General features: G+C 40.5%; 2 protein-coding genes across 3 annotated transcripts; both read left to right on the forward strand.

The window, feature by feature from the left end:
* Nucleotides 1–2536: 2536 nt before the first annotated feature.
* On the forward strand, nucleotides 2537–15808 carry rap1aa (RAP1A, member of RAS oncogene family a). 2 transcript variants are annotated; one of them, XM_037772412.1, is made up of 9 exons: nucleotides 2537–2667; nucleotides 4406–4562; nucleotides 6613–6700; nucleotides 7198–7266; nucleotides 7376–7432; nucleotides 7525–7665; nucleotides 8689–8832; nucleotides 10786–10904; nucleotides 15684–15808. In XM_037772412.1, the coding sequence occupies exons 3-8, from the start codon at nucleotides 6644–6646 to the stop codon at nucleotides 10873–10875; spliced, it is 558 nt and encodes a 185-aa protein (XP_037628340.1). In that variant the 5' UTR covers nucleotides 2537–2667; nucleotides 4406–4562; nucleotides 6613–6643; the 3' UTR covers nucleotides 10876–10904; nucleotides 15684–15808. The 2 variants fall into 2 exon arrangements, with proteins under 2 accessions (XP_037628340.1, XP_037628339.1); XM_037772411.1 differs by lacking the exon at nucleotides 15684–15808 and adding an exon at nucleotides 14779–15519.
* Nucleotides 15809–17660: 1852 nt separating this feature from the next.
* On the forward strand, nucleotides 17661–24579 carry zgc:198371 (uncharacterized protein LOC497072 homolog). The gene is made up of 3 exons (XM_037772407.1): nucleotides 17661–18742; nucleotides 22228–22427; nucleotides 22595–24579. The coding sequence occupies exons 1-3, from the start codon at nucleotides 18150–18152 to the stop codon at nucleotides 23548–23550; spliced, it is 1749 nt and encodes a 582-aa protein (XP_037628335.1). The 5' UTR covers nucleotides 17661–18149; the 3' UTR covers nucleotides 23551–24579.
* The last annotated feature ends 1313 nt before the right edge of the window (nucleotides 24580–25892 follow it).

Here is a 25892-nt window from a genome sequence, read left to right on the forward strand (position 1 = left end):
ATCTGCAACCACACCACTAGATTCTGCCAAATCCTACACACTGTACCTTTAAAGTTTCTGAATGCTCAATATTGAAAAGGAGACTCACTGTTCTGGGATGTCTACATTCTTACATAAACTCCCTGCATCTCCAGCCATGAGGGCCCTAAAATAACTGAATTATATATATATATATATATATATATATATATGAAAGGCAATAAGCAGGGTGACTCAACTCTCCCTCTGCATTTTGTTGCTTATCAGACGCTGTGATCACCGAAACATTGCGAGACAGATGTGTGATGACTCAGGTCAATGGCCACAGCTGGAGAGAGCAGCCAGATTATCATCACAGCACCTCTGTGTCCACTGATGACTGACTGGCACTCAGTCTGCACAATGTGATCTAAAAGTTAAATATGTATACTGCCTTATCAGATCACTAGTTCAGAGGGATACAGTTCATATAGTAAGTACATGTATTTAATCTACACCAAAAGGTTTGTTATAATCCATCCAGCAACAACGGAATGATGTTATATATATATTTTTTTTATCTATAAATACAAAGAAACAGGAACAGAAGCAACTCAGACTGATGCTCTGAACAACAATATCTGACAAAAAACAAACAAAAACAAAAACAAATTAACGTGAGATCCGATGGTATGACAGAAAAACAACCCTTGCAGTTTGTTGTGTTCAAGACTGAAAAATAAGATCCCATCTCATTGCAAATCTGAAATGCCAAAAGTGAACAAACACGAGAACTTGAATGGCGGTTTATGTCACAGGGGGACTTCCCAAAGCACTTTTTATTATTGGATTCAACTTCAAACCACAAAATCACCTGCCAAACATCAGCTCTCAGTGCAGCTGTGCTACTTTTTCATAATCAAGACACTTTCTCTCTGCCATGTATTTTCTTCTGGGAGTGTTTGAGAATCAGATGTAATTTTTTGAGATGTTATTGAGATGCTCCAGCTTCCTGAGCAAGAATATAAACAACCTGTAAATCCTAAATGTCGTTGTCTGCAATGTTAACTGTGAATATTTAATATATTTAGATCTTTAAACACAAAATGCACTTTATATAAGACGAAGTAGATGTCTCCTCCACTGATTCTTTTTCAGTAATTTCCATTAAACCTGCAGTAGGCAGTATATATTTTTGGCATAATTGGGCAAAAATTCCATAATAACCTTTCAACATTTTGTAATTCAAGTGTTCTGAGAGAAAACTAGACTTCTTCACCTCCTCATGGCTCTGTTTTCAAGCTTTAAAAAATCTACCCTGGGACGGGAGACTTTGACCAATCACAGGTCATTTCAGAGAGAGAGCGTTCCTATTGGCTGTGCTATCGGCTGGTGGGCGGTGCTTGGTATTTCCTCAACTGATCTCAACATGGCTGCCGGGTCACAAACATTCTCATTTTACAGCTAAACAGTACACTACAAGATGTTTCTAAAAAACATTTGAGGCGAGAAATATTCATTACAGTAACAGAATATTGATTCATATTTGATCAGCGCTGCCTAGTTTGACCGTTTGATTGGAGTTTGCGAGTGATTGACAGCTGCTCAGAGACGGCAAGGCTCCAGCTCTGTCTTGCAGATGCCATTATGAGCACCGGAGGCACATCAGATTATCTGTCTCCTGCACTACCGTCAGGATATAGTGACTGTTTTATAAAAAATTACTTTTTTAAATCATATTTGCTCCAATTCTACCCATGGCTGCTTTCTTATCATTATTATAATTCCCTTTTTAATAATTTGCTTGCTTATGCGCGCTCGCGTATGGCCAGAGTCTCTGCTCCTCTGCTCCTCTGCCTGCCTGCCTGCCTGCCTGCCTGCCTTCACTCAGCTCGCTCCACCTCACGTTCATGCGCGCACACTCCACACTGCAGAAGACTTCGTAGCTCTGAGAATATCTAGTGAATGTACAGTGGACGTTTGTGCAGAAATAACTGCTGCAGCTCCTCCAGACCAACAGAGGTTTTCCTTGTCTTGTGAAGTGACGGAGCTCCGCAGCGAGTAACGTTATCGTCTCCTACCGGGTGCCGGTGTCTCCCCTGTTTCCTCCGGCCGTGGTCGGGAGGCTGAAGCAGGAAAAGCCAACACTAGGATCAGCAGTGATTCATGGAGAGACCATCGTCTGGTCAGCTAACATTACTGCCAAGCAGGTGAAATAAAGAGTGATATTGTGGTTTTAGCTGACGTGTGTCGCCTCACTGTTTTGAGCGATGCTCGTTCATGTATATTTAGAGCAAGCACAAGCGCGAGCCCGACGTTGACTTTCGTTGACTTAACGGCCACAGGTGTCGCTGTTAACAAGCATTTCTGATTCTTACAAACAGTCCCTTTAATAATAATAATAAGCCTACCTTCTCATCTTCTATGTTTTATCTTATCCTATATGTTTTTGTATATGTATTACCTTCTTATCTTATATGTTTTTGTCATGTATGGTCTTTGTTTTATAATCTGAAGCACAGTGAGTCTATGCCTGTCATATAAAATGTGCTATATATAAATAAACCTGATTTGAGCTGCAGAGGTTTAATGTACCTTAACCTGGTGGGCTGTGATTGGCTGCTGCTGAACCAATCAGCTGCTGCTGCTCAGACCTTCCGTACATTCACTCAGTGTGATCTACCAGCAGCACACACTCAGCGGAGCACGGTGAGTGTCTGTGAATCTTCACTCCTCCTCTGTGGAAAAATAACACTTTTATAGCTCATTATCCAGCTATGTGACTTTATTAGTTTAACGAATAGTCTCTTAACATTTTACTGTCTCCGACTAGCCAGTAAAAAGACTTCTGGCTCCACTGTGGAGGAGTAACTATAGTGAGAAGAGTAGCTTTAGCTCACTAGCTAGATGAGCAGCTAACGAGCTAACAGCTAATCACTAACTAACCAGTTGTAACATGGTTTACGGTGCAAGTAGTTTAATATCCGATTGTATCTCACTTTCTCGCTTTCAGATTATGTAGTTGTGTCTCCACATGTTAACGTGAATTCTTTCAAAAACAAATTAAATATAATAAACTAGATTTGAGAGTTGAGCTTGATGCTAACAGGCTAGCTAACGGTGCTAGCTGTGTTGTGTTGACCGTTAGGAGACTGAAACGGAGTTTAATGTTTGTCCGACGTGAAGTGACGTTAAACTGTGAGATCAGCTGTGTTTCTCGTGAGTTAACAGTGTTTGTGCTGCTCAGCTCGTCGTATCTTCTCCAGGTTAACACCCAGTAATGGTAGCTAGCATTCACCAGCTGTTCCTAGCTGAGTGCTAACATCTGAAGAGTCCTAATCAAGATACTTTTAGTTGGTTATTTGCTCCGATCTCAACCTTTAATGTTAAACTCTCACTGAAGTTATGTTGAGACATTAATACATACAGTACTGATGTTTTCAAACGGTGTTACGGTCACAGTCTGTTGCATTGAGAAACTAATAGCCACACCCTTCCTTTAGAAACCAACCAGCTATAAATTTGTTACCAAAATAAGTTCTTCTCTGTTTGTTTTGAATGCCAACAAAGCACTACTCGTTTACTCTATATAGTCTTAGTTTGACAAGATATACTTTTATAAAAGTTGTATTAAATCAGAAGTGTGTTTGTGTTAATCTGAGATCTGTTGATCTTAAGTTAAGATCCATTTGTACCCTTCAGGCTCTGACACACGATGCCAGATTGAGGAGTAGCCCAGTTAGCCTTGATTTTAAGAGAAGTCAACCAGCTTTGTGATGAATGTATTAGGCAAACATGTTTTACTGTGTGGGTTGATCAGCAACAGGTTTCTCTCACAGAATAAGTTATGTTTATGTAACATGTGATAACTCACCTCCTGACTTTATTAAGTAGACCCACACAGCCTTTAAACTAAGATAAGATAAGATAGAACTTTATTAATCCCAAAGGAAATTCTTGTGCCAGAGATTGCTCAAAATTACAACAAAATTACAACAAGTTCAAGTGTATAAAATAAAAAAGTACTATTTCTTGCACCAGTGCCTAATAGAATAACAATTAAGTAAGATACATTTAGTAAAATTAGTAAATAAGATAAGATAAGTAAAATAAAAAAAGAGAACAGAAAAATAAGTAATATTGCACATGTTGGACATTAATATTGCACACAATGAACAGCCTTTAAACTAGCAACAAGTCATCCCTCAAAAGCAGCAGCATCACACTGTGTGATTGAGCAAACACTGCACAGCAGATTATTTTAATAATTCTTCTAATCACCTGTTTATCCAATGGAGTCTGGTGTCAAATGATGTCCTTACATTTTCCCCATTTGTCTGCCTTTTCTAAACAAATCAGCAACAATTCCAGTGTTGTTGTAAATTAATCCAGTTTAATCTAGGCCAGTGATCTGAATGTAAACACTTCCGTATTTGGTTTAATTCAGGGACAGTTTCCTGTCTGAACAGTCTGGTGTAACCGAGTTTTCTGGCTCCCAACCGACCCTCAGCCCCTGCCCGCTGACATCAGTGTACCTGAGGATCTGCCGGCGCCCCCCTCCCCAGATGTAGAGGGAGTTGTCATCTGCAGCAGCCGTGTACACAGTAGGTTAAGCTGCATGAATGTGCTTTTTTGTTTTACTGCACAGATTTTGTGCAAAATGCTCTTTTGCGTAAGGCTTTGCCCATTAGCAAACTGGGATAAATGTTTACATTTTACTTCTTGATCAGGAATGTGGAATAAAGTGTTCATCAGCTGTTCGCAACAATGATGCGCTCTCATCAACAAAGCCAGCAAAAATTCATGAGTAGGTTTGGTGAAGGTTGTCAGCTCAAGTGTTTGATACTTGAAATGTTCTAGTCCAGGCTCATATCTAATCGGGGGGAAGGCTTAGGTGCCTTATCTGATGTCAGGGCTTAGAAGCAAGTTTTGTGACGCCCACATAAATTTACATTTTAAACACGGAAAGATTTATGTACAATTTTTAGGCTAACAAATGCATCAGGCACACGTTTGCGTCACCCTTAGGTGCACCCCCCTCGCCCTGGTAATGGTTTCAGTGTCGTGGTCATGCATGCACCCCCTCTGATCTCCATTTTCTGTTTGTATGGTCTAGTTGAGTAGAGGAGGGTCATTACAATGGCTCTTTGTAGAGTGCCTCGTGTGCCTGTCTCACACTGTGGGTTTCTGGTGGTGCTTCATACGTGGTATTTAGAATTGCAAATGCCGGTCGAGTGTGACAGAGTGGTTTTTGTATTGTTTGTCTCAACGTTTGACAAATGTCCCGCAGACCTAGTATGATTAGTAGATTCAAAGAGGTTCGTAAATGAGATTTTAGTGTGCATCACCCCCTCTTTGACATTTGTACATTAAATGAAGATTATATTTGCATTTCAGAATATCATTTAAAACACAAAGAGCTCTACTTTAAAAATGTTCTCCCCCTGTGCCTCTGTACATGTCCGCATAGAGCCTACGCGTAAACCCTCTGATGACGAAATTTTTGCCTGTGACAGTTCTCCTGACACTTAATGTTTTCTAGGCCACGTACGCTGTCTAAATTGTGTCAGGCTGATGGAGTTGATGATGGGTCATTCTCTGTGACCTTTCTCCTACATATTGTAATGACGTTAAGTTATTTGCAGCACTGGAACTCTTACCTACTGACTCTTACACTGATATTTCAAGATCTGTTGCACTTTTTTAAGTCTACGTCTTCACATTACATGTTATGGGTTAGGCGTTGCAAGTTTTTACTAAAGAGGCACTTAATTATTCTTTGATGCCAGTGTTAACTACTGGTTGAAACACTGGCTTGAGTCTCTGGAGTTAAGGAGCATGTTTATGATTTCCTTCAGCTCTTCTTGATTTTTTTTTTTTAAGGCGACGCCCCTGTCGTCATGACAGCTGAAGTCCCATGGTAGTGGGTGGGAAAGAGAGCTCATTTTTTGGCAGAGGAACAACGTTTTAATCCTGTGATGTCAGTGGTGATTTTTCATTGTTGTGGACACTGTACTGACAGGGTGTTCACTCTGACATCAGCTTAGTCGATCAGCTTCAGGAATTCAGTTACTGTACATAATGCTGAAGTTTCTTGTTTTGGTCTCTTGCTGCAAAAAAATCTTTGATTGCAATCAGAATCAGAATCAGCTTTATTTGCCAAGTATGTGAAGACGTACAAGGAATTTGACTCGGGTTTTAAGTTGCTCTCAATGTACTTAAACACAGTCAGTTTTCAGGAAGATAGAAATACAGCTAAAAACAAGGATGAGCTGAACAAAGACAGGTAAAAATAAAAGAGAGAACTATTATCTTCATACAAGTGTGTATACAAATATATAAAGCAACAAAGAGAATTGAATAGGTTTTGAATAGTTGTTTTATGTGTTGATGATGGTCTAAAAGCACTGTTAGGGAGATTATTCTATTAACACCTTGATTCAAATATAATATTATTGTAATAGATGAATTATGGATGTGCCATGAATTCATTTGAGTCAGGTTATTAAAATGTTTCTTAATGATATTTTCTCATGGACAGAGTCATTTGGAAAAGCTTGTTTGGATTTAGCTAGCTGAGCCGTTTTTTTCTGTTGCTATAAAAGACACAAAGATCCTCTGTCTCACTTTATCGTTCTGTCTGTCCTTTCACAGACCCTTGTGCTGTCCAGTGAAGTTGCCCACCATGCGTGAGTACAAGCTAGTGGTGCTGGGATCAGGAGGCGTGGGAAAATCAGCACTGGTGAGTGACAGCTGCTGCAGCACCGACAACTGTCTCTATATGTTTATTACAGTTTTTGTAGTAAAGTTGTGTTATTGACATGATTATGATGCAATTTGCAATAAATTTGAGTGTGTTAAATGAGACAGAAATATATATTCTATAAATTTGTAGATAGATTCTTAGCGCTACATAAACTGCATTGTTGTAAAGGGCTGTATTCTGCAGTTACATAATATGTGGGGATGTAATATTTCAAGAGGCCACAATAAATAAAAGCGAGACTAGGAGGCAAGAATACACATGAGTCACGGGCTGTGCAGCCTCAAGAATATAAATTATCCTTGTTAAGAAATTAAACTGGCTGCTAGTCAGAGATGATGAATCATAATAATTGAAATGTGTTTATATATTTTGGGAAATAGATTTGGATGAAGTAATACAAACAGTGTGCCACTTTTTGATTAGTAAAGACACACTGTCTTGATGTTTTGCTTTGTTTCATTTGTCCATTTCAGACGGTCCAATTTGTGCAAGGCATTTTTGTGGAGAAGTACGACCCCACAATAGAAGACTCCTACAGAAAGGTAAGCTGAGAAACACACTGTACACACTGACCTCAATGCAACTCAGTGATTGGCTGTTTAAATGCCTCCACTTGTTTTATAAGTAAAATGTTTGTTTTTTCTCCAACAGCAAGTCGAGGTCGACGGGCAGCAATGTATGCTTGAAATCCTGGACACGGCTGGAACAGTAAGTCAAGTCAGACACGGGCATTAGATGGAGATAGAAGACAAATGTAAACAGGCTGCTGATGGCTTCTCCTTTCTGTTATTGATCTGTAGGAACAGTTCACGGCTATGAGGGACCTGTACATGAAGAATGGCCAAGGTTTCGCTTTGGTGTACTCCATCACAGCGCAGTCGACATTTAATGACCTACAGGACCTCCGGGAACAGATCCTGCGAGTAAAGGACACAGAGGACGTGAGTGTTATACTCTTTTAAAACATTATAATTTTATTTATCATCTGTCTTTTACACTACTGATATTATAATCAATGAAGTGAGTGATTTTTTTTTTTAACAGTAATTGTAAACATGGCAACGTGGTAGCATCACATTAAAAATACTACGGTTTTCATTGACAATAGATTTTTTGAAATGCATTAAATGGAAAGAGTAAAAATTAACCAGTAAAAAATTATATCAGTTATATTTTTTCCATCTGATTTTGCGCTCCGCTGCTGATTGTTTTCATTATTGATTAATCTGCTGTTTTTTTTATTAATATTTCCGTCAGAAAGAAAATGGTAAAAAAAAAAAAAACATCACGCTTTGTTGCAGCCCAAGATGATGTCATCAAATGTCTTGTTTTGTCAAAATATATTCAATTTACTATAATACTAGACAAGGAAAAGCAACCAAAAGTTCACATTTGAGAAGCTGGAACCATCAACTGTTTTGCATTTCCACATTTTTTTCCTAATTGTAGTACTAGTGACATTAATGTTTCACCCGCTCATGTAATTCGATAAGGCACCTCCTCAGTGTGTGGAGAGTTCCTCCTCAGTGATAACCTTTGGTCGGTGTTTCTCTGTATAATCTGCCTGTGTCGCCTCTCACGCTCATCACTCCCTCATTAGAGTCCGCTCTGTGGGAGAGAGGGCAGAACGAGGGGGGGGGCAGGAACTTTGTGACGTGGTGGAAATGTCAGAGCTGTTAGACGCTATCTGCCACTTTCAGTCTTAACCTCTTCTTCTCTTGATTTAGAGGGAGGACGTGCAGCATGCTGAGTGTGTGCTTTATTTATTCATAGCAGCAGGTTACTTGATAGGTCTTGTGTTTCTTGGTTAAAGGCTCACTCAACATTTTACTTGTGCATGTACTGTATATAAGATCATAAACCTAGAGGATCATTCATGTTTGGCTGTGTAAACATTAAAATGCTATATGCAGTACGATATTGCTTTGGAGATGGAGCCTTTAACATTTCCTTTAATTGATCAGGTTCCAATGATCCTGGTGGGAAACAAATGTGACCTGGAGGACGAGCGTGTGGTTGGCAAGGAGCAGGGTCAGAACCTGGCCCGGCAGTGGAACAACTGTGCCTTTTTAGAGACTTCAGCTAAATCAAAGATCAATGTTAATGAGGTAAGTACGACTATTATAAGGGTATACAGAAGTCACGGTTCGGTTCATGCCCTGGTTTATGAATCATGGACAGTTCAGTACAGCTGAAAAAAAACCAAATACATAAGGATACGTTTCTTTTCATTTATTTTGAGCAGACAGTAGCGCAAGTGCCAAAGACGGACACAATCGTCTCGGTGGGGGACTGAGGCAGCATTTTGCCTACTGGCAACTGTTTTCATTATTAAAATAAGGAACATTTCAAACACTTCTGTATTACACTGTATGAACACTGAACAAACTCTTTCCCAAAAGGCAACAGGCTATAAATCTGAATAGCATCTCTTATGCTATGAAATAAAAAATACATATATCAATACAAAATAAAAGTTGTGCATTAGAAGGAGTGTTTCAGTTAGTTTCCAATTCAATTGGCTATATTTAAACATTCAAAGCACATTTATGTATTCCGTTTCATCTAGTGGGCTCCGGTTTGTTTTTTCCTCGTCCCGGTGACGTCTGGGTGATGTGCGTTAGCCATGTTCGATATGTTTCTATTCACATCTCCTACAACGGAGGAGCAACACAGACACACCGTCCTCGTCTTATACACAACTCTCTCTCCGTTGCCGTTGTAGCTGGCCGGGAAACGGCAGGCGGGTCTTCCAGCACCAGCATTTCATTTGCGCTCACCATAGTGTGACTGACTTGCACGGCTTGCTGTACTAACCTCAGCATATGTTGCTAACAGAGTTCGGTTTGAGGCCCAGCACACCAAGCTGACATCAAAGAACTCGATGAAGGCCAACTACCTCAAACTACCTCACCTCACGTCGCCCTTGTCTTGGCCGACAAGTTGCATTTGAACACACGGCAAAGACTACAGCAGACGGCCAGTTAGCACATACGTTTTGCACTTGCGTGAGAGAAATAACTCATCACCGGCAGGCGGTGGTAGTCTGTATTCGTCATTCAAAAAGGGAAACCAGAAGGCCAAGGACGGCGGCTATACAAGCCGTTGTTATGATACGTACATGAAATAAGGCAGCATTTTCACACCACACTCACTCACCACTTCGCTTCATTCCAACTGACCATGTCGGGAAAATTTCCGTTTATTGGAATGATCAGATGAGATGAAGATGAAAAACGAGAAGAGCCTTCTGTGCGTGCCCTCTTGACTTTACTCGTTGGCTTGCTTTCCTCACTTCCATTTCTCTTCTCATGCACTAAAGCCTCTGACACGGGCAGACTAGAGCCAACGGTGCGGGACACACTGCAGAAACTAGACTGATAGACGCCTACCGACGGCTTTCAACTGTCAGTCGGCCGACCATCGACTTGGTGTGTCAGGGCCTTAAAAGTTTCCACCATTAATCAATAATCATCTGACATAATTTGACAAATACCTCAACCCTTCCCACACATCCTTTTTAATATCTGCATCACATTACGTATTTACAGATAATCATTATCTTATCTTTTGTCGTATATATTTTCCGGTTGTTTATATTGTATTGTTTAAAATGTATTATGTCAAGCACAGGAGGGGACAAACGAGCATTTCACTGCACAATGTACAGATATATTGAGCATGTGACAAATAACTTGAATACAAGAAAAAACAACATCAAAATAGTTGCAGATTAATTTTCTGGTGATAAGTTGATGCATTAATCAACTAATTGTTGCAGCTTTATGACCTCCTCATTCATTTCTGCTTTAACAGTGCCAAGAAAGATTACATTAAGTATGTCCCCCTACTTTTACGAGATGTGTATTGATGAGAAAACATTACAAGCATGAGTGACTTTGTTGTATATTGAGAGCTGCAAGCTATATATTAGAGTATAATATAACCTACTTCATTTTTATGAGAAAAATTACTAAAATGACATCAGTGACTTTTAAGATATTAGTTCTGTGATCGTTAAAGCAAAAATGTTGAGACCGTTGAACTCTCTCTTGTTGTAGATTTTCTATGATCTGGTGAGACAGATCAACAGAAAAACGCCGTTGGAAAAGAAGAAGACAAAAAAGAAGTCGAGTTGCACGCTGCTCTAAAATGCCCTCCCACAGCAGCTCCAGGCCAGGTGAGTGGGTGTTGAATCTAAATTTATTCCAGACATGAGCAGGGCTCCCGCTGCTCACTGAGCTCTGGATTGTCACTGAACGTTTAGAGGTTTTATTGCAGTAATTATTTGAGTAATTTCATTAATTTTGACGGCACGCATGCATGTATTGTGTTGCGGTAACAGGATAAACTGAGTAAAATGGGGTTGAAAGCATCACTGATGTCTCTGACACAAAGATGACACATAAAGTAAATCTTTTGAGGTGGGAATAGAATAAATGAAAACCCTCTCCAGTCCCTTTTTGCCCTTTGGTGCCATCAGTTATACCACCTTCTGTTTTCATATGATGAAAAGGAAACCTGGAACCTTAAATGATGTGTGAAAATCCATTCTAGGGCTTCATCTTTGAATTTGATCAAAGAGGATTTGTAGTGTTTCATATAAAAGTATCAAGCTGTAAGCCTTTCATGAATGTTGTGGCTCCACCTGCTGATGGAGCGTTGTAACTGTAATTGTACTACAATATACCAGCATTACTTCATGTTCTGGCCCATTTTCTACAAATGACGCACTGTATTAATGTGCTAGACTTTACATTACCAGCCACTGTTCCCCAAAGCATGTTTTTCTGTATGCGTTTCCCCCGGTTTGTGAATGTAAATCATTAGTTCACAGTCTTTTCACTTTCATATGAAACTCAATCTGGAGACGTGAAGCTTGGTTGAAACGTGTAATTCATCACAGTGACGATTATGTCTGCTGCCTTTTCAAATGAAACTACTCTGCCTTGGAACACGATGAGAATATAACTCAGACATCAATAAAAGCAGACGTGTTGTTCCCTGTGATGGATTACCAACGCAACAGCATGCTTTGTGTGTTCACTATTTTTTCAAGTCAAGTTTATTCGCTGTAATCGTTCCTCCTGTTCATACTGGCCAAGAAGAAAGCTTTCCTTATACACCAAAGAAAGTGAAGGGGGGACAGAATTCACAGTCCTCGTTTGGACCTTCCAAAGTTTCAGTATTTTTAGTAAAATCCCTCTTTGTGTCACCATCCCACAAAAAGACTATTACTGTGTAAGATAACCACTTTATTTGTCTAACTCGGACTGCTTAAGCATATTAGCTTCAGATAACCTTTGCAATACATTTTTAAACAGAACGAGGACTCTAGATTTTGTCTCCCATCATACTGAAAGTGCATTAAAAAGGGAAATCATATCCATTACAATTTTGCATAATGACATCATAACACACAAATAAGTAACACATAAATAGATAATAAACGAAATAGTAAAATAAGATGAGGTAAGAAATAATGAAAAACAAAACACAAAGATACTGACCAATTAGATTCATAGTAAATAAAATAACGTTACATCCACATATCTATGCCATTTAGCATTTTGTCGCACAGTTCACCACCTAATATCACAGCTTGTAATTGGAGAGGAGGAAGTCAACCTGTCTGCCAACAATCTCATTCACCAAAACAGTAACGTTTAAGAGTTGTTTGTAAAGTCGGCATTAGATAAATATATACATATAACATTGCATTATACCCTTTATTATTTTTCGAAAGTGTCCAAAAATAAGTGTTTCTTTGATGGATTACCAAGCCCCTGGATGGATTATAAGTGACGGCTCGTTGTAACGGCTGGACGGTGCGCTGCAGGATAGTTTTCATAGTAAATCGCTACATAAATTAGTTGCAGAGATATCTTTAACAGTATGGAGTGCTTTTACAATCGTGGGCGACTGACGAGACCCCAGAGGTTATCACTGCATTAATAAGATCATTATAGGACTCCATCTCTAATCAAACTTCTTTTGTAATCTTACAGTCGGTTATCTGCTCCATCTCATAGATGTCCCAGATTCTAGGGGTCCACTAATTGTACGTGGGTGGCTCAGGCTTTAATCAATTAAAAGTAAAACTCTTCGTTACTGTGATTAGTAAGATCCGCAATAAATAATTGTCAGGTCTTCCCTCTATGCCTTCAAGTTTTACCCCTTATAAGGCGATTTGTGGGTCTTGAGGGAAATCAGTGTGGAATACCTCTCTAAGAGCTCAATATACCACTTTACCAGAGTGGTCTTAGTTTAGAGCTTGACCACAATATGTGGAGATGACTTCCTATTTATGCTCCACAATTTCTCTGACATTTGTTAGTATGTATCGGGCCCGCCTATATCTGTGAAAATATCTGGCAATACCTTTACACTTGAATGCTTCAGAGCATATTACCTTCCAGTCCTCCCTTGATATCTCTTGTTGCATCTCAGCCTCCCATCTTTCTTTAATTTGTACTGAATAATTTGGGTTCATAAATTTAAAAAAATCCTGATATAAGCAAGAGATTACCTTTCCCTCATCATTCCTCAAGAATTTCTCTGCTCCTGTGGGTTTTACAATTTTGTCCCAGTCTTTGTGTTTTGTTAAATGTCTCAATTATAAATACCTAAAAAAATTGTGTTTTAAGGAGGATAAATTAATTTATTAATTGTTCAAATGGTTTGCTATCGTACAATTGGTGTACATAATTAGGTCCATATTCTGACCATCTTTTGCCTATGCTTGTCAGAGGACAAATTGATCTGGATAGCTTAAATGAGGCTGGCATTGGCTTTTTTCAATGTTAAGCCATCTGTGAGATCTCTGATCTACACTGTCATAGGTTTTAGTTACGCTGCCCAAAAGTATTATCTAAGATTTAGTAGTCCTAGTCATCTTACTGTTTTGGAAAGTTGCAAAGTTTTCAGTCTGACTCTTGGATGCTTCACATTCCAAATTAATTCAGAGAACAATCGGTCCAATTTATCAAATGAGGACTGGTATCTCAAATGGTGGTATTTGAAATGGGTAGAGCAACCTGCGCAGAACATTCATCCGTATGCTCTCTATGCTAGTATGGACAAAGGAAGCTCTGTCCAGAAAGGGATGTTTTAATGGTCCGTATGAACAGGATGAATTATTACAGCAAGCAAAACCTGTTTCAATGTTCATATTGACACCTGACTATTACTTTAAGACATAAAAATGTGAACCTATCCCTTTAAGTGTATGATTTGTATGAAGGGGATAACTGGTTTATAATAGTGGTTGTCCACTCTTTTATTCTACGAGTGCGTTATGACATGAGAGGATGTGATGTGTTCAGTGAGCTTGTCCAAACTACTGTAGCCACTGAAGGTTAATTATGACCACTGTGAAGTAAATGGTAAAAATAAAGACAGCTATTAACAAGACTTCAAAGACTCTAAAGCAGGGGTCTCAAACTATGGTCCCAGGGTCCAGATCCAGCATATATAGTTCAAATTAGGGCTGTGTATTGGCAAGAATCTGGCGATACCATACGTATCATGATACAGAGGCTACGATTCAATATATTGTGACACTAAAATAAAGAGATATATTGGGATATTTTAAATCACATTTTTTGGAAAACTGTCATAATATAATTACACAGCACCATATGCATAAAATCTGAGTTAAAATAAAGTTTACTTTTTCATGCAATCAGAACAGTGAGATCTGTATTTGCATTTATCACAGTCCATATAACATCCAACATCATAGCACTACTTTGAGAGGTCACATCTCTTTGCCAATGAAATGAAGTATTGACTGAGTGTTTTTGAGAATTGATACAGTATCACAAAACATAGTATCGTGATACTTGATATTTTTGGTATTTTCTTACACCCCTAGTTAAAATGTATTGATGGAAAAACAAACACTGGAGGTTTGTTTTTTTTATCCCCCACCAAGCGTTCAAGTGGCGAAAACAACCTGTCCAGTGGCTCCCAGCTCATTTGTGTGTGAGGCCTCTACTCATGTCCTTCACAATATTTAATATGTGCTGACATGATTTTTATCTCGCTTGCAGAAACTTGTAATGATTAACTGTTTCCCAGTGGATCGTGCCAGCATTCCAAGTCCTCTCCAGAGCATTTTGAAAAAGGCCGACAGAGATACTTCACCACTCGCAAAATGGCAGGAGACGGCACATACTCTCAAGATACTCTTCTCTGCTTTTTAATGGCGAAGAAATCCACCTCTCTTTCTTTGTATTGTCAGCCTGATGACAACTCTGTTTTTGTTTTATTTGTTGTTTTTTTCCTCTCCAAGGTGTCTTTCTTTTTGAAATATCGGTGTAAAAGAAGAGACCGTGGGTTTAAATCCATATATGGGAACTAAAATGTTTTATTAAAAGTAACATCAATCTTTGGCATATTGTGACAAATACGTTTGCAAAAAGAAACCATGTGAAATGTTGGCCTTCTCATACATTTCTGCACTAACCGTGTCAACAAAGATGCTTCATTGTCCATAAGTTACTCACTCCTACTTACAGGGATGTGTATTGATGAGATAACATCTTTCCTAAGTGACTTTGTTTTTTATTAAGAGCTGCAAGCCTTCCATATTTCCCATAATATATTCTACTTCCATTTTTGCATAATAAAGCTAAGGAAATTAGTATTTTATAGACTGATGGGGGGGAAATGGTGCGTTCTGATTTGTGTCTTGAGGCTGAAAATATATTGTACTAAACCAACTCTAATATTGCTGTCACAGATGATTTTCCAGCTTTTATGAATGATTAAATTTTAGTACATTTTCATTATTTTTGTCTTGTTTTCTTTCCTATATTGTATGTGTGTTTTCCAAAGTTGTTAAATGTTTTATCATGGTTTGATGGAATGAAATATAATTCTAGATGTGGGGTAAAGTATGAACACTTTAACAACACTTTTAATGGTTTTTATAAATCATGTGTTTTCTCCACAGCACACGAAAGCTGAAGTTGGTAAAGTACTGCTCAGGACACCCAGTAGTGAGAGGATCATTACCTCCAAGAGAGTCTCCACAAGCTTAAAGTGTAACTGTAGTGTTTCCTTTTGCAATAAACGACAGCCTAAGCCCAAGTCACCAGAGTTTTAGCCGAGGAGTTGATTCAGAGAAGAGAGGAAGGAGCACAGAAAGAGGAACCCCTCCCAAGCACATTGGGAAACTGTGATCAGATGGTTGACTTGAGGCAAGTGAAGGCAGACGAGGCTCACTCAGCTGATCTTCCTCAGGATGATGGTGAGACACAAAGACCTCTTTAAGATGTCATAACACTTAACTGCACATATAACCTCGTGATTACATGAGTGGAAGTGGAAGGAGTTAAGTTTTACACGGTGCAAATGCGATAGACGTTTTCTAACTGCTTTCTGTGCCATTGAAATTGAACTTTACAGTTATGGAAAGTACATTTACTAAAGTACGATGTTGAGGTACTAGTATAAGTAGGTAAGTATATTAAGTAAGTATAAGTAAGTTTATTTATATAGGACCTCTCTAGATCCAAGTCTGTGCTTTAATTCAGTATTTCCATTTTGTACTTAAAATGATTGTATATTTTACTTATTTTTATTTATCTGACAGCTACCTATAATTACTACTTTAAAATACCTATGATAATCTTATAAAATATGATGTATTGTTAAAAATTAACCCAGTAGTTCCCAACCTTTTTGCTAAGAAGAAAACTGTCTAGTTGGGTCCCTTTGTATCTGTGTTGTTAGCAGTTCCACCTAAGAGATTTCCCCTCTAAACCTCTCAGATGGTTTAATTTAAATATTTTTAAAACCCAAAGAGGTAAAATTTTCAAATATTTCATAAAAAAAAGCAAAGATTAGAGAAAGTTCCAAAAAATGAAAACACATTCTTCTTCTTTCCCCCAGTGTTCATCTTACCACCTCTATGATTTACTGTATCTTATGACCCCTTTGACCCCTATGGTTGGGCACCATGCGACTGAACAGGTATTTAAAACTAGCTCCACCTCAACCAGCTACAATAACAAAATACTCCACATTCACACTGATGCTGCAGTATATCTAATAGTGCATTTTGCTGATAATGGTGATGTACTTTTGCATCACAGTTGAATGATGAATGCAGGATTTTCATTATAGCATTTTTAGATGTTTTACTAGAACAAGTAACAAGCACTACAAAGTGCAAAAGAACATTAAGACATAATTAAAACAGTTATAAAAACATTAAAGATTAGAAAATAAAAACAAGCTAAAAATAAAAGCTAGGATAGAAGCTCATTATCTGGTTTAATAAAAGGCAGCAGCAAACAGGAAGGTTTTAAGCTTTGATTTAAAAGAACTCAGAGTTGGAGTTGGTCCTGCAGGTTTCTGGGAGCTTGTTCCAGATATTTGGTGCATAAAAACTGAACGCTGATCCTGCATGTTTAGTTCTGACTCTGGGGACACTAAGCAGACCTGATCCAGATGACCTGAGAGGTCTGGATGGTTCTATTATAGTATTTTTAGATTGTTTTACTAAACTTAACTGTACTTTTACTGAAGTAAATGATCTGAGTTACCAGCTACAATAACAAAATGCTCTACATTCACACTGATGATGCAGTATATCTAATAGTGCATTTTGCTGATAATGGTTGATGTACTTTTGCATCACAGTTGAATGATGAATGCAGGATTTTCATTATAGTATTTTTGGATTGTTTTACTATACTTTACTGTACTTTTTACTGAAGTAAATGATCTGAGTTATTTCTTCCACTACTGGCTATAACTACAAGCAAGATGGGTTTTTTTTACTCAAAGGCACTCATGTCAACCTGCTGTATAAGTAGAGCTCGTGCTATGTATATGAACCATAATAACCAATGTGCTCTCTAAAATCATCACTTGCAGCTTGTAATTTTTCGCAATTAAAATCCTATTTCTCCATATTATCACAGCTGAATGATGAATGCAGGATTTTCATTATAGTATTTTTAGATTGTTTTACTATACTCAACTGTACTTTTACTGAAGTAAATGATCTGAGTTATTTCTTCCACTACTGGCTATAACTACAAGGAAGATGATTTTTTTTTTTTTTACTCAAAGGCACTCATGTCAACCTGCTGTATAAGTAGAGCTCGTGCTTTCTGTGCAGGAATATGAACCATAATAACCAGGTACCAATCTGCTCTCTAAAATCATCACTTGCAGCTTGTAATTTTTCGCAATTAAAATCCTATTTCTCCATATTATCATGATGATTGCTGATTGATGAGCGGTGGTGACTCCCCATCTCTCACCTCCCCTGGTCCTCCTCCCTGCCTCCTCACCCCTCCCTCTCTCTCCCACACACACACACACACACACATGCATCCAGACCGACCCCCCTCCCCCCCTTCCATCATTTTCCCATCTCTTACTCACTCTCTTCTCTACAACAAACATGGCCGCGAAATCTGATGGTGCACCCGTCTCTCTCCGAAATGAGCTCCCAGCTGAGTGTGCCTCCTCCAGGTCGGACCCGCGGCCTCCCCAGCAGCGCCTCGCCGAGCAGCGCTACTCCCTCCCGGACTGCTGCTGGACGCTCTGCGCCCTCCTGGTCTTCTTCTCGGACGGGGCCTCAGACCTGTGGCTGGCCGCCGACTACTACCTAAGGAGGTACTACTGGTGCTTTGCTCTGACTCTGGTCTTTGTGATAATCCCGTCCGTGGTCGTGCAAGTGTTGAGCTTCCGATGGTTCGCTTACGATTTCTCGGAGAGCGTCGACAGCGGCACCGCTGCGGCCGCCGTGGTGGCTGCTGCTGCGGCGTCTGGAACGGAGGAGAGCGGCGACTTCAGCACCAAGGACAGCGGCGAGGCGGAGCGGGGCGCTGGCCGCCCTGCCTCGGTGGAGGCCGGGGCTGGGGCCGGGGCCGGGGCCGGGGCCGGGGGGCTGCCAGGGCCGGGCACCGGGGGAGGAGCCCGGGGCTGCTGCAGAGTCTTCATCTGGTTCCTCCAGGCCATCATTCACATCTTTCAGCTGGCACAGGTCTGGAGGTAAGTCTCAACATAAGAGAGGGGTGGGGGGGACTATACATTATGCATTTGCACTATCTCTTTATATCATGTTTATTTTTGTTTGTAGCTTATTTTGTATATATTGTATATATATACAATAATATATATATATATTATTTTATTCTAACGTTTTTATTTATTCTTTTGTTATTATACTGTTTACTTGCACCAACAAAACCAAAGCAAATTCTTAGTGTATACTGTACCTCTTACACCTGGCAATAAACACGATTCTGATTCTGGTTCTGGTTCTGATTCTGATTCTGATTTGTGTGCATCTCTGTGCACATGCATCCTCCCAAAGCCCATGCAGCATCACTCCCTGGAGCTAAACGCTTATAATCATTAAGGGAGGACTGTGTGCCCAAAAATGCCAGAATGTCTTTTTGTATTGTTTGGTGTGAGCTATAATACAGATACAGAAAATACTTAGAAATAGGATTTTAATTGCGAAAAATTACAAGTGATGATTTGAGAGAGATTGGTATACCTGGTTATTATGGTTCATATTCCTGCACAGAGCTCTACTTATACAGCAGGTTGAAATGAGTGCCTTTGAGTAAAAAAAAAATCATCTTGCTTGTAGTTATAGCCAGTAGTGGAAGAAATAACTCAGATCATTTACTTTAATAAAAAAGCTTAAAACTTTCCTGTTTGCTGCTGCCTTTTATTAAACCAGATAATGATCTTATACTGCACTAGAGCTTTTACTCTTGTGTGTTATATTCTATTTTAGCTTCTATCCTAGCTTTTATTTTTAGCTTGTTTTTATTTTCTAATCTTTAATGATTTTATAACTGTTTTAATTATGTCTTAATGGTCCTTTCCACTTTGTCGCAATGTTCTTGAATGTTTATGTAAAACACTTTGACTCCACCCCCTCCACCCCCCCAACCCCTTGCTTTTAGGTCAATCATCTCATCATCAACTCATCCACACCAATCGCCTTACATAGAAAAAAAAAAAAAATCCTCTTTGTCTTTAGGGGGTTTTGGACAAGAAAGAGCCTGACTGCTGAAGAAAAATGAATAGTCTTAAATGTCATGAGAGCTGCTTTCTATTTGCAGTGATATGTGTACCCGCCTCCCTTTCACTGTTTAGTGTATTTTCAGTTCTTAGCTTGAGGCTCCTGCTCTTATGTTTTTGCAAAAATCCATATTCTCAAATCTCCCAGCAGCTTTTTTTTTAGATTCAGTCTGTTTTCCTCTCAGCTGAGCCCAAACATGTTTAATTACCGGGCTACGCTCTGAGACTAAAAACAAACCAGCGTACACTTTCCTCTCTCACACCACGGATGGTACTGTAGTAGGTCTGTAGGTCAGCCTCTCAGTCAGTGATGGAGAGGAGAGGCAGTGCTCAGGCTTAGAGTGCTCTGATAGGGTTTGACAGGCTTGAACTGCTGCCAGCTGGGAGGAAGCATCCAGCTGAACTGGTGGAGGAGGCTTTAGACAAAACGTGATGATATTCAAAGACAAGTTGTATTTCATAGACATACTTACTTACTTACTTACTTAGTCCTTGTTGCGCCTGGTGGCACATAGGGCAAGGACTAAGGATCTCCACTCATCTCTGTTGTTTGCTTTCTTCTCAATGCTGTTCCAGCTGTATCCTCTCGTCTTCATCTCTCCTTCGATGGTTTGCCTCCAGGTTGTTTTGGGCCTCCCTCTTTTGCGTTTTCCCTCTGGTGTCCAACGCAATGCCACTTTTGTCATGTCATCAGATGGTTTCCTTAATACATGGCCAAGCCATCTCCATCTTCTTCTTATCAATATTGTTTCCATGTCCAAGCACCCTGTCGTTTTGTGTAGTTCATGGTTTGTGATCTTCCTTGGCCAGAATATCCTCATGATCTTTCTGAGGCGGGTATTGTGAAAGCTGGAAAGCTTGCCTATATGTCTCTTTCAATCATTCTCCAGCACCATATAGAAGTACAGATAGTACACAGCTGTTGTATAACTTAATCTTGGTGTTTCTAGTTATATGTGTCGACTTCCAGATGTTTCCAAGTCTTAAAAATGCTGTCCTTGCTTTTCCTAATCTGGCCATAAATCAAGTGATGAATTTTATAGACATACTGGGACGTTATAGAAGGACAAATTATGTGTGAATGATGGAATCAGATGTGAATCAATTGTTTGATTTATCTGTAGGCCTTCATAATCTCCCTGTCTGTGTCTTTCTTTGTGGTCGCTCTCTTCCTGCCTCTTTAGACAGCCCTATGGGTAATATATATTGATTCCTTATTTCCTCCTGGAGACTTAGAGTTCTATGTGTGTGTGTGTGTGTGTGTGTGTGTGTGTGTGTGTGTGTGAAAGAGAGAGTGTGTCCAGGAGCACATTAAAACATTGTGGCGGCACAGAATTACCGGTAATGCCATTAAAGCTGTGTGCTCCGTTCATTGACGCTGCTCTCAGACCAGCGTGTCTGCACATTAAGAGGATTACCGGCTGTGTGTTTTACCCTCAGCTGTTAACTCGGGAATGATCCGTCACTGATACACTGTTAGTCAGGTGAACCAGGATCAATTTAGGCCGGCTACCAGAATTAAATGTCAGCACACAAGAGATTAGATATGGGGTTGTGTTACAGGCCGATGTGTGTGTGTTTGTGTGATGAAATTCTGTCTTTGTGTGTGTCAGTGTATCCTCCTGAGTCTTTGACCCTCATTACTGCACGTATGCTCTATTTTCTCAGTGTGTTACATCCCAAGGCACACTTTGTGTAGCGGGAAGCAGAACACAAAAGGGTTACACAAACCTCCCTTGTGGTTCACTGGGCTTGTTGACATAGGGCTCCTCTGACCCTTCTCCCAGAGGCAATTACTGACACATTTATAGCTCCAGTCCTCTGTGGCAACCACCACTCTTTTTCAAATGATGTAATGATAAAGGTAATGATTTACACATTGTGTGTTTGCACGGTGCAAATAGGAGTCAACACATTTGTGCAGGAATATGTTTGTACAGTGCATGCATGTGACCCGGTGTGTCTACAAAAGGATGTGTTTGTTATACAAGGTCATTATAGAACAAGCTGAGATGGGGGTGGGACTACATGTCAGCAAAGCTCAGGAGTTCACAACAAGGGATTTATAGCGAGCTCTTTTTCCCCCCTCTAACCTTCAATCTGAAGACTAGACTGAGAGCATTTATTTGGATTTCTGTTCTCATATTTGGCTTTTTCTGCAGCCCTCTGACTCAGATTTTATTTGAAGAGAGATCACAGATGAGCTCTCTTTCACCCCCTGCGATGCCTGCACTAAAATTAAAACCACAGAGCCGCTTAGTTCAGTTTCAGTCTGGTCTGAAATCCCAGAGGAGCGAGCAACCAGCTTTTTTGGCAAGAACTACTGACAGCTCCCAGAGTTTGGAATCAAAAGTTATGACTTCTGAGAGTCTGTGTTTGATGTCCAAATGTTTTTGAAGCACAGTATACTGATGAATGCGTCTGCCTCTGATACACAGGTATGTCCACGCCCTGTATTTGGGCGTGCAGAGCCGCTTGCACCGAGACCCTGAGCGCCGTCACTACTACTGGCGCATGATGTTTGAGAGCGCTGACATCAGCATGCTGCGTCTGCTCGAGTCCTTCCTGAAGAGCGCCCCTCAGCTGGTGCTGCAGCTCAGCATCATGATCCAGGCCAGGCAGGTGCTGCCCCTTCAGGGTGAGTGTCCCAAAATGGCCAATGCACCACATCAGTCAATCACACGTCTGCAGCCCACGCTGTGCACAATGAGTCACTCAATCAGGCCCCCACAGAGCAGAGAAATGTAGAGCCATTTCCATCCTGTCTAACTTCTCTTCCTCTCTCTCTTCCTTCTGTCCCTCCAGGGCTTTCAGCTTCTGCCTCGCTGGTATCCCTCGCCTGGATGGTCGCCTCCTATCAGAAAGTCCTGAGGGACTCCCGAGACGATAAGCTCCCCATGACCTACAAGGCCGTCATAGTTCAGATCCTGTGGCACCTGTTCACCATCGGCGCCCGCACTCTGGCCTTCGCCCTGTTCGCCTCCGTGTTCCAGCTCTACTTCGGCATCTTCATCGTGGCCCACTGGTGCATCATGACATTTTGGATAATTCAAGGCGAAACGGACTTCTGCATGTCCAAATGGGAGGAGATCATCTATAACATGATGGTTGGCATCGTGTACGTTTTCTGCTGGTTCAGCGTGAGAGAGGGTCGCACCCGCTGCAGGATGCTCATCTACAGCCTGACTGTGTTCGTTGAGAACGTGGCGCTCACCACCGCCTGGTATTTGTACCGCGACCCTCGCTCCTCAGACTTCTACGGCGTCATCATGGTGTGCGTGGTGGCCAGCAGCTACGCTCTGGGCACCTTCTTCATGTTTGTGTATTACTGTCTGCTGCACCCTGATGGCCCGGTGTCAGGGTGGGGTTATATTGTGGAGAAGGAGGTGCCTGTGGAGTTGCTGGCGTCCCCGGTTGCCAGCCTCCCTCCTGACGTGGTGAGCAGCCCCCCCAGGACCCTTCAGAGAACTAAAGGGTCAGAAAGAGAGCAGGGGTCCGGGGTGGATGGAGATGTGTTTCAGGTACGACCACCTCGAGGAGCTCAAGCCCCAGTGCCCAACCTCACACCCAGAACAGAGGGGCCAGTCATCCGAATAGACCTGCCCAGGAAGAAGTACCCCGCCTGGGACGCTCACTTCATCGACCGACGGCTGCGCAAAACTATCCTGGTGCTGGAAAGCGCCGCCCCGGTCACGCCAAGGATTCAGTACCGCTGTCTGGGCACACCCAAAGAAGTGATGGAGTACGAAACCACCGTGTGATGTGCTTGAATGGGCTGTGACTCAGCTCGCTGCCGTGCGGACACCCTGCCTTAAAATAAAGTGGCAGGTGGATGACTCTCACTGAGCAGTCTGTTTCAGCTCCACGCCTACTTGATTGCTCTCTGTACTGTCAGGCAGTGGAGACAAACAGGCGAAAGGACGGAGACGGAGTGTGGTGTCTTTATTTTTTACAAAGGCAAAGTGCTGTGATGTTTCGTCTAATGATGGTGCATATTTCGGTTTCTGTATCATTTCTCAGGTCAGGGCGTGGTACAGGAAGAGGTCGACGTTAGCAAAAAAAAGCTTGCTGTCCAGTGAAGTTAGAGAGAAGCACAGGAAGGCAGAGAAGTGGAGCTGATTGTCAATCAGAGGCAGAAAAGTCCTCCTCACTGAAGGTGCTTCAGCACCATCCTGTCAAGGCGGACAACAACAGAGACGAGCCTTCAACATGCATGATTATTTATGGCAGCTAGAACTGAAACATCACTGAACAAGATGGGTGAGAGGCGTTTTAAATATGGTGAACTCGCACTGTAATTTTAAAACAATAAATTACAATAAAAACAACACTGGCACTGATGATCATAATCATAATTTTCCATAATTACTCACTCATGTTGAAGGAGTCTCTGAAAATGCTGCTTTCATATCTGAAGGGCAGTTCAATAGAAAACATTTAAGTTGAATGTAAAAACAGTTGAAAATGTGATTATCTGTGACAAGGCTTCGGGCATTTTACATGCTGTTAGTGGGATTTACAACATTCCTGTGGTACTATATTTGTTTTTTTGAGGTAAGCTAGAACAAAAAAAGAGATTTGTGTGTGTTTACAAGCAATCTGTTGTTTTCGGGACATGCCATCACTATTATTCCAATAAGATGCACCTTCGTTCAGAATGTGTACACTGAACAATAGCTACATTATGATTTACATTTACAGGATGTATTCTACTGATAGGACTCTCAACGGTTGTATTTTCATACTGCATCCACCTTACACAGCAAAGGAAACAGGACTTTAATTTCCATGTAAATTAAACTGTATAATGAAGAGGAAGTTACAGAGGGACAGCACTGTCTGTAATTGTACTGTATCCATACTTTGTTGTCTGAATAATGTAGAGAAAAAAAATTAGCTGCAGACTCCAGACTCGGAATAGCTTTGATATTATTGATGGTACAGGCATGTGGTACTTGTGGTAACGCTTAATTTTACAGGTCCGTTATTTTCTTATAATTTACTCAAAACCTTTCCGAGAAAGACATATTTAATTTTAGGTAAAATAGAGACAAAATTTGAGTTATTGATTTCCAGAGGAAAGAACTGCTCTATCTGAACCCCAAAATAATGTATTCATCACCCACTTATTATTGGACACTTGATTCTTCATATATGATGAATTGCAAACTCACCAAATGACACATTTTTGACCTGCTGTACACTGACTGAAACAGTCATGATTAAACTAGCTTAGCCTTTAAAGGAACAGTGTTTAACATTTCGGGGGATCTATTGGCAGAAATTAAATATAATATTCATAACTATGTTTTCATTAGTGTATAATCCCCTGAAACTAAGAATCGTTGTGGACTTTTTAGCGGGTCCTCTTCATGTAGTCCGCCATGTTGCTACAATGTTTCTACAGTAGCCCAGAATGGACAAACCAAACATTGGCTCTAGAGAGAGCCTTTTGCATTTTTTTTGTTACCTGAAGGCCACTGTAGTTCTCTGACTCACTTGTGGAACTGCAGTAATGTGAGCCGCAGAGTGCAAAACTGTGGTTACGCCAGCGTTACTATGTTAAGCGAGGAAAATGGTATTATCACGGTTTTGCAGTCTTGGAAAGGGAGGAGTGGGCGGAGGGGTACTCAGTTGGTTGCAATCTGCCAAAACCAACCTTTAATTGGAATTGATTATTTGGTATTCATTTAACTATAATTAGTACTAAATTACCATGGTCTTTCCAGGGACCTTCCTATGAAATGAAGAATATATGGACCTGTAAACGAATGCGTTACCATACTTTCCTTTATCAGGGTTGTTTTTCTATAGTAGTAGTCACAAGAGGGAAATTTCTGAACCGTATGTGTGTGTTTGTGTGTGTTTGCGTGTATGTGTGTGTGAGCTCACATACCAGCATGTGTATGGGTGTATGTGGGGGAGGGGAGTCCTGCCCTGTGCATTTAAATTAATTTGAAATTGTGTCACTGAGGTAAGACAGTTTTGTTGTAAACACTGTCCAGTCAGCTCAGTTTTCCCAGATGACACTGAAATAAATAACTAAATAGCCCACTGAATACCTTTACCACCCCTGTTGCAGTAAAAAAGAAAATAGCCTGAG

The sequence above is a fragment of the Sebastes umbrosus genome, chromosome 6, assembly GCF_015220745.1.
Source record: "Sebastes umbrosus isolate fSebUmb1 chromosome 6, fSebUmb1.pri, whole genome shotgun sequence".
NCBI lineage: Eukaryota > Metazoa > Chordata > Actinopteri > Perciformes > Sebastidae > Sebastes > Sebastes umbrosus.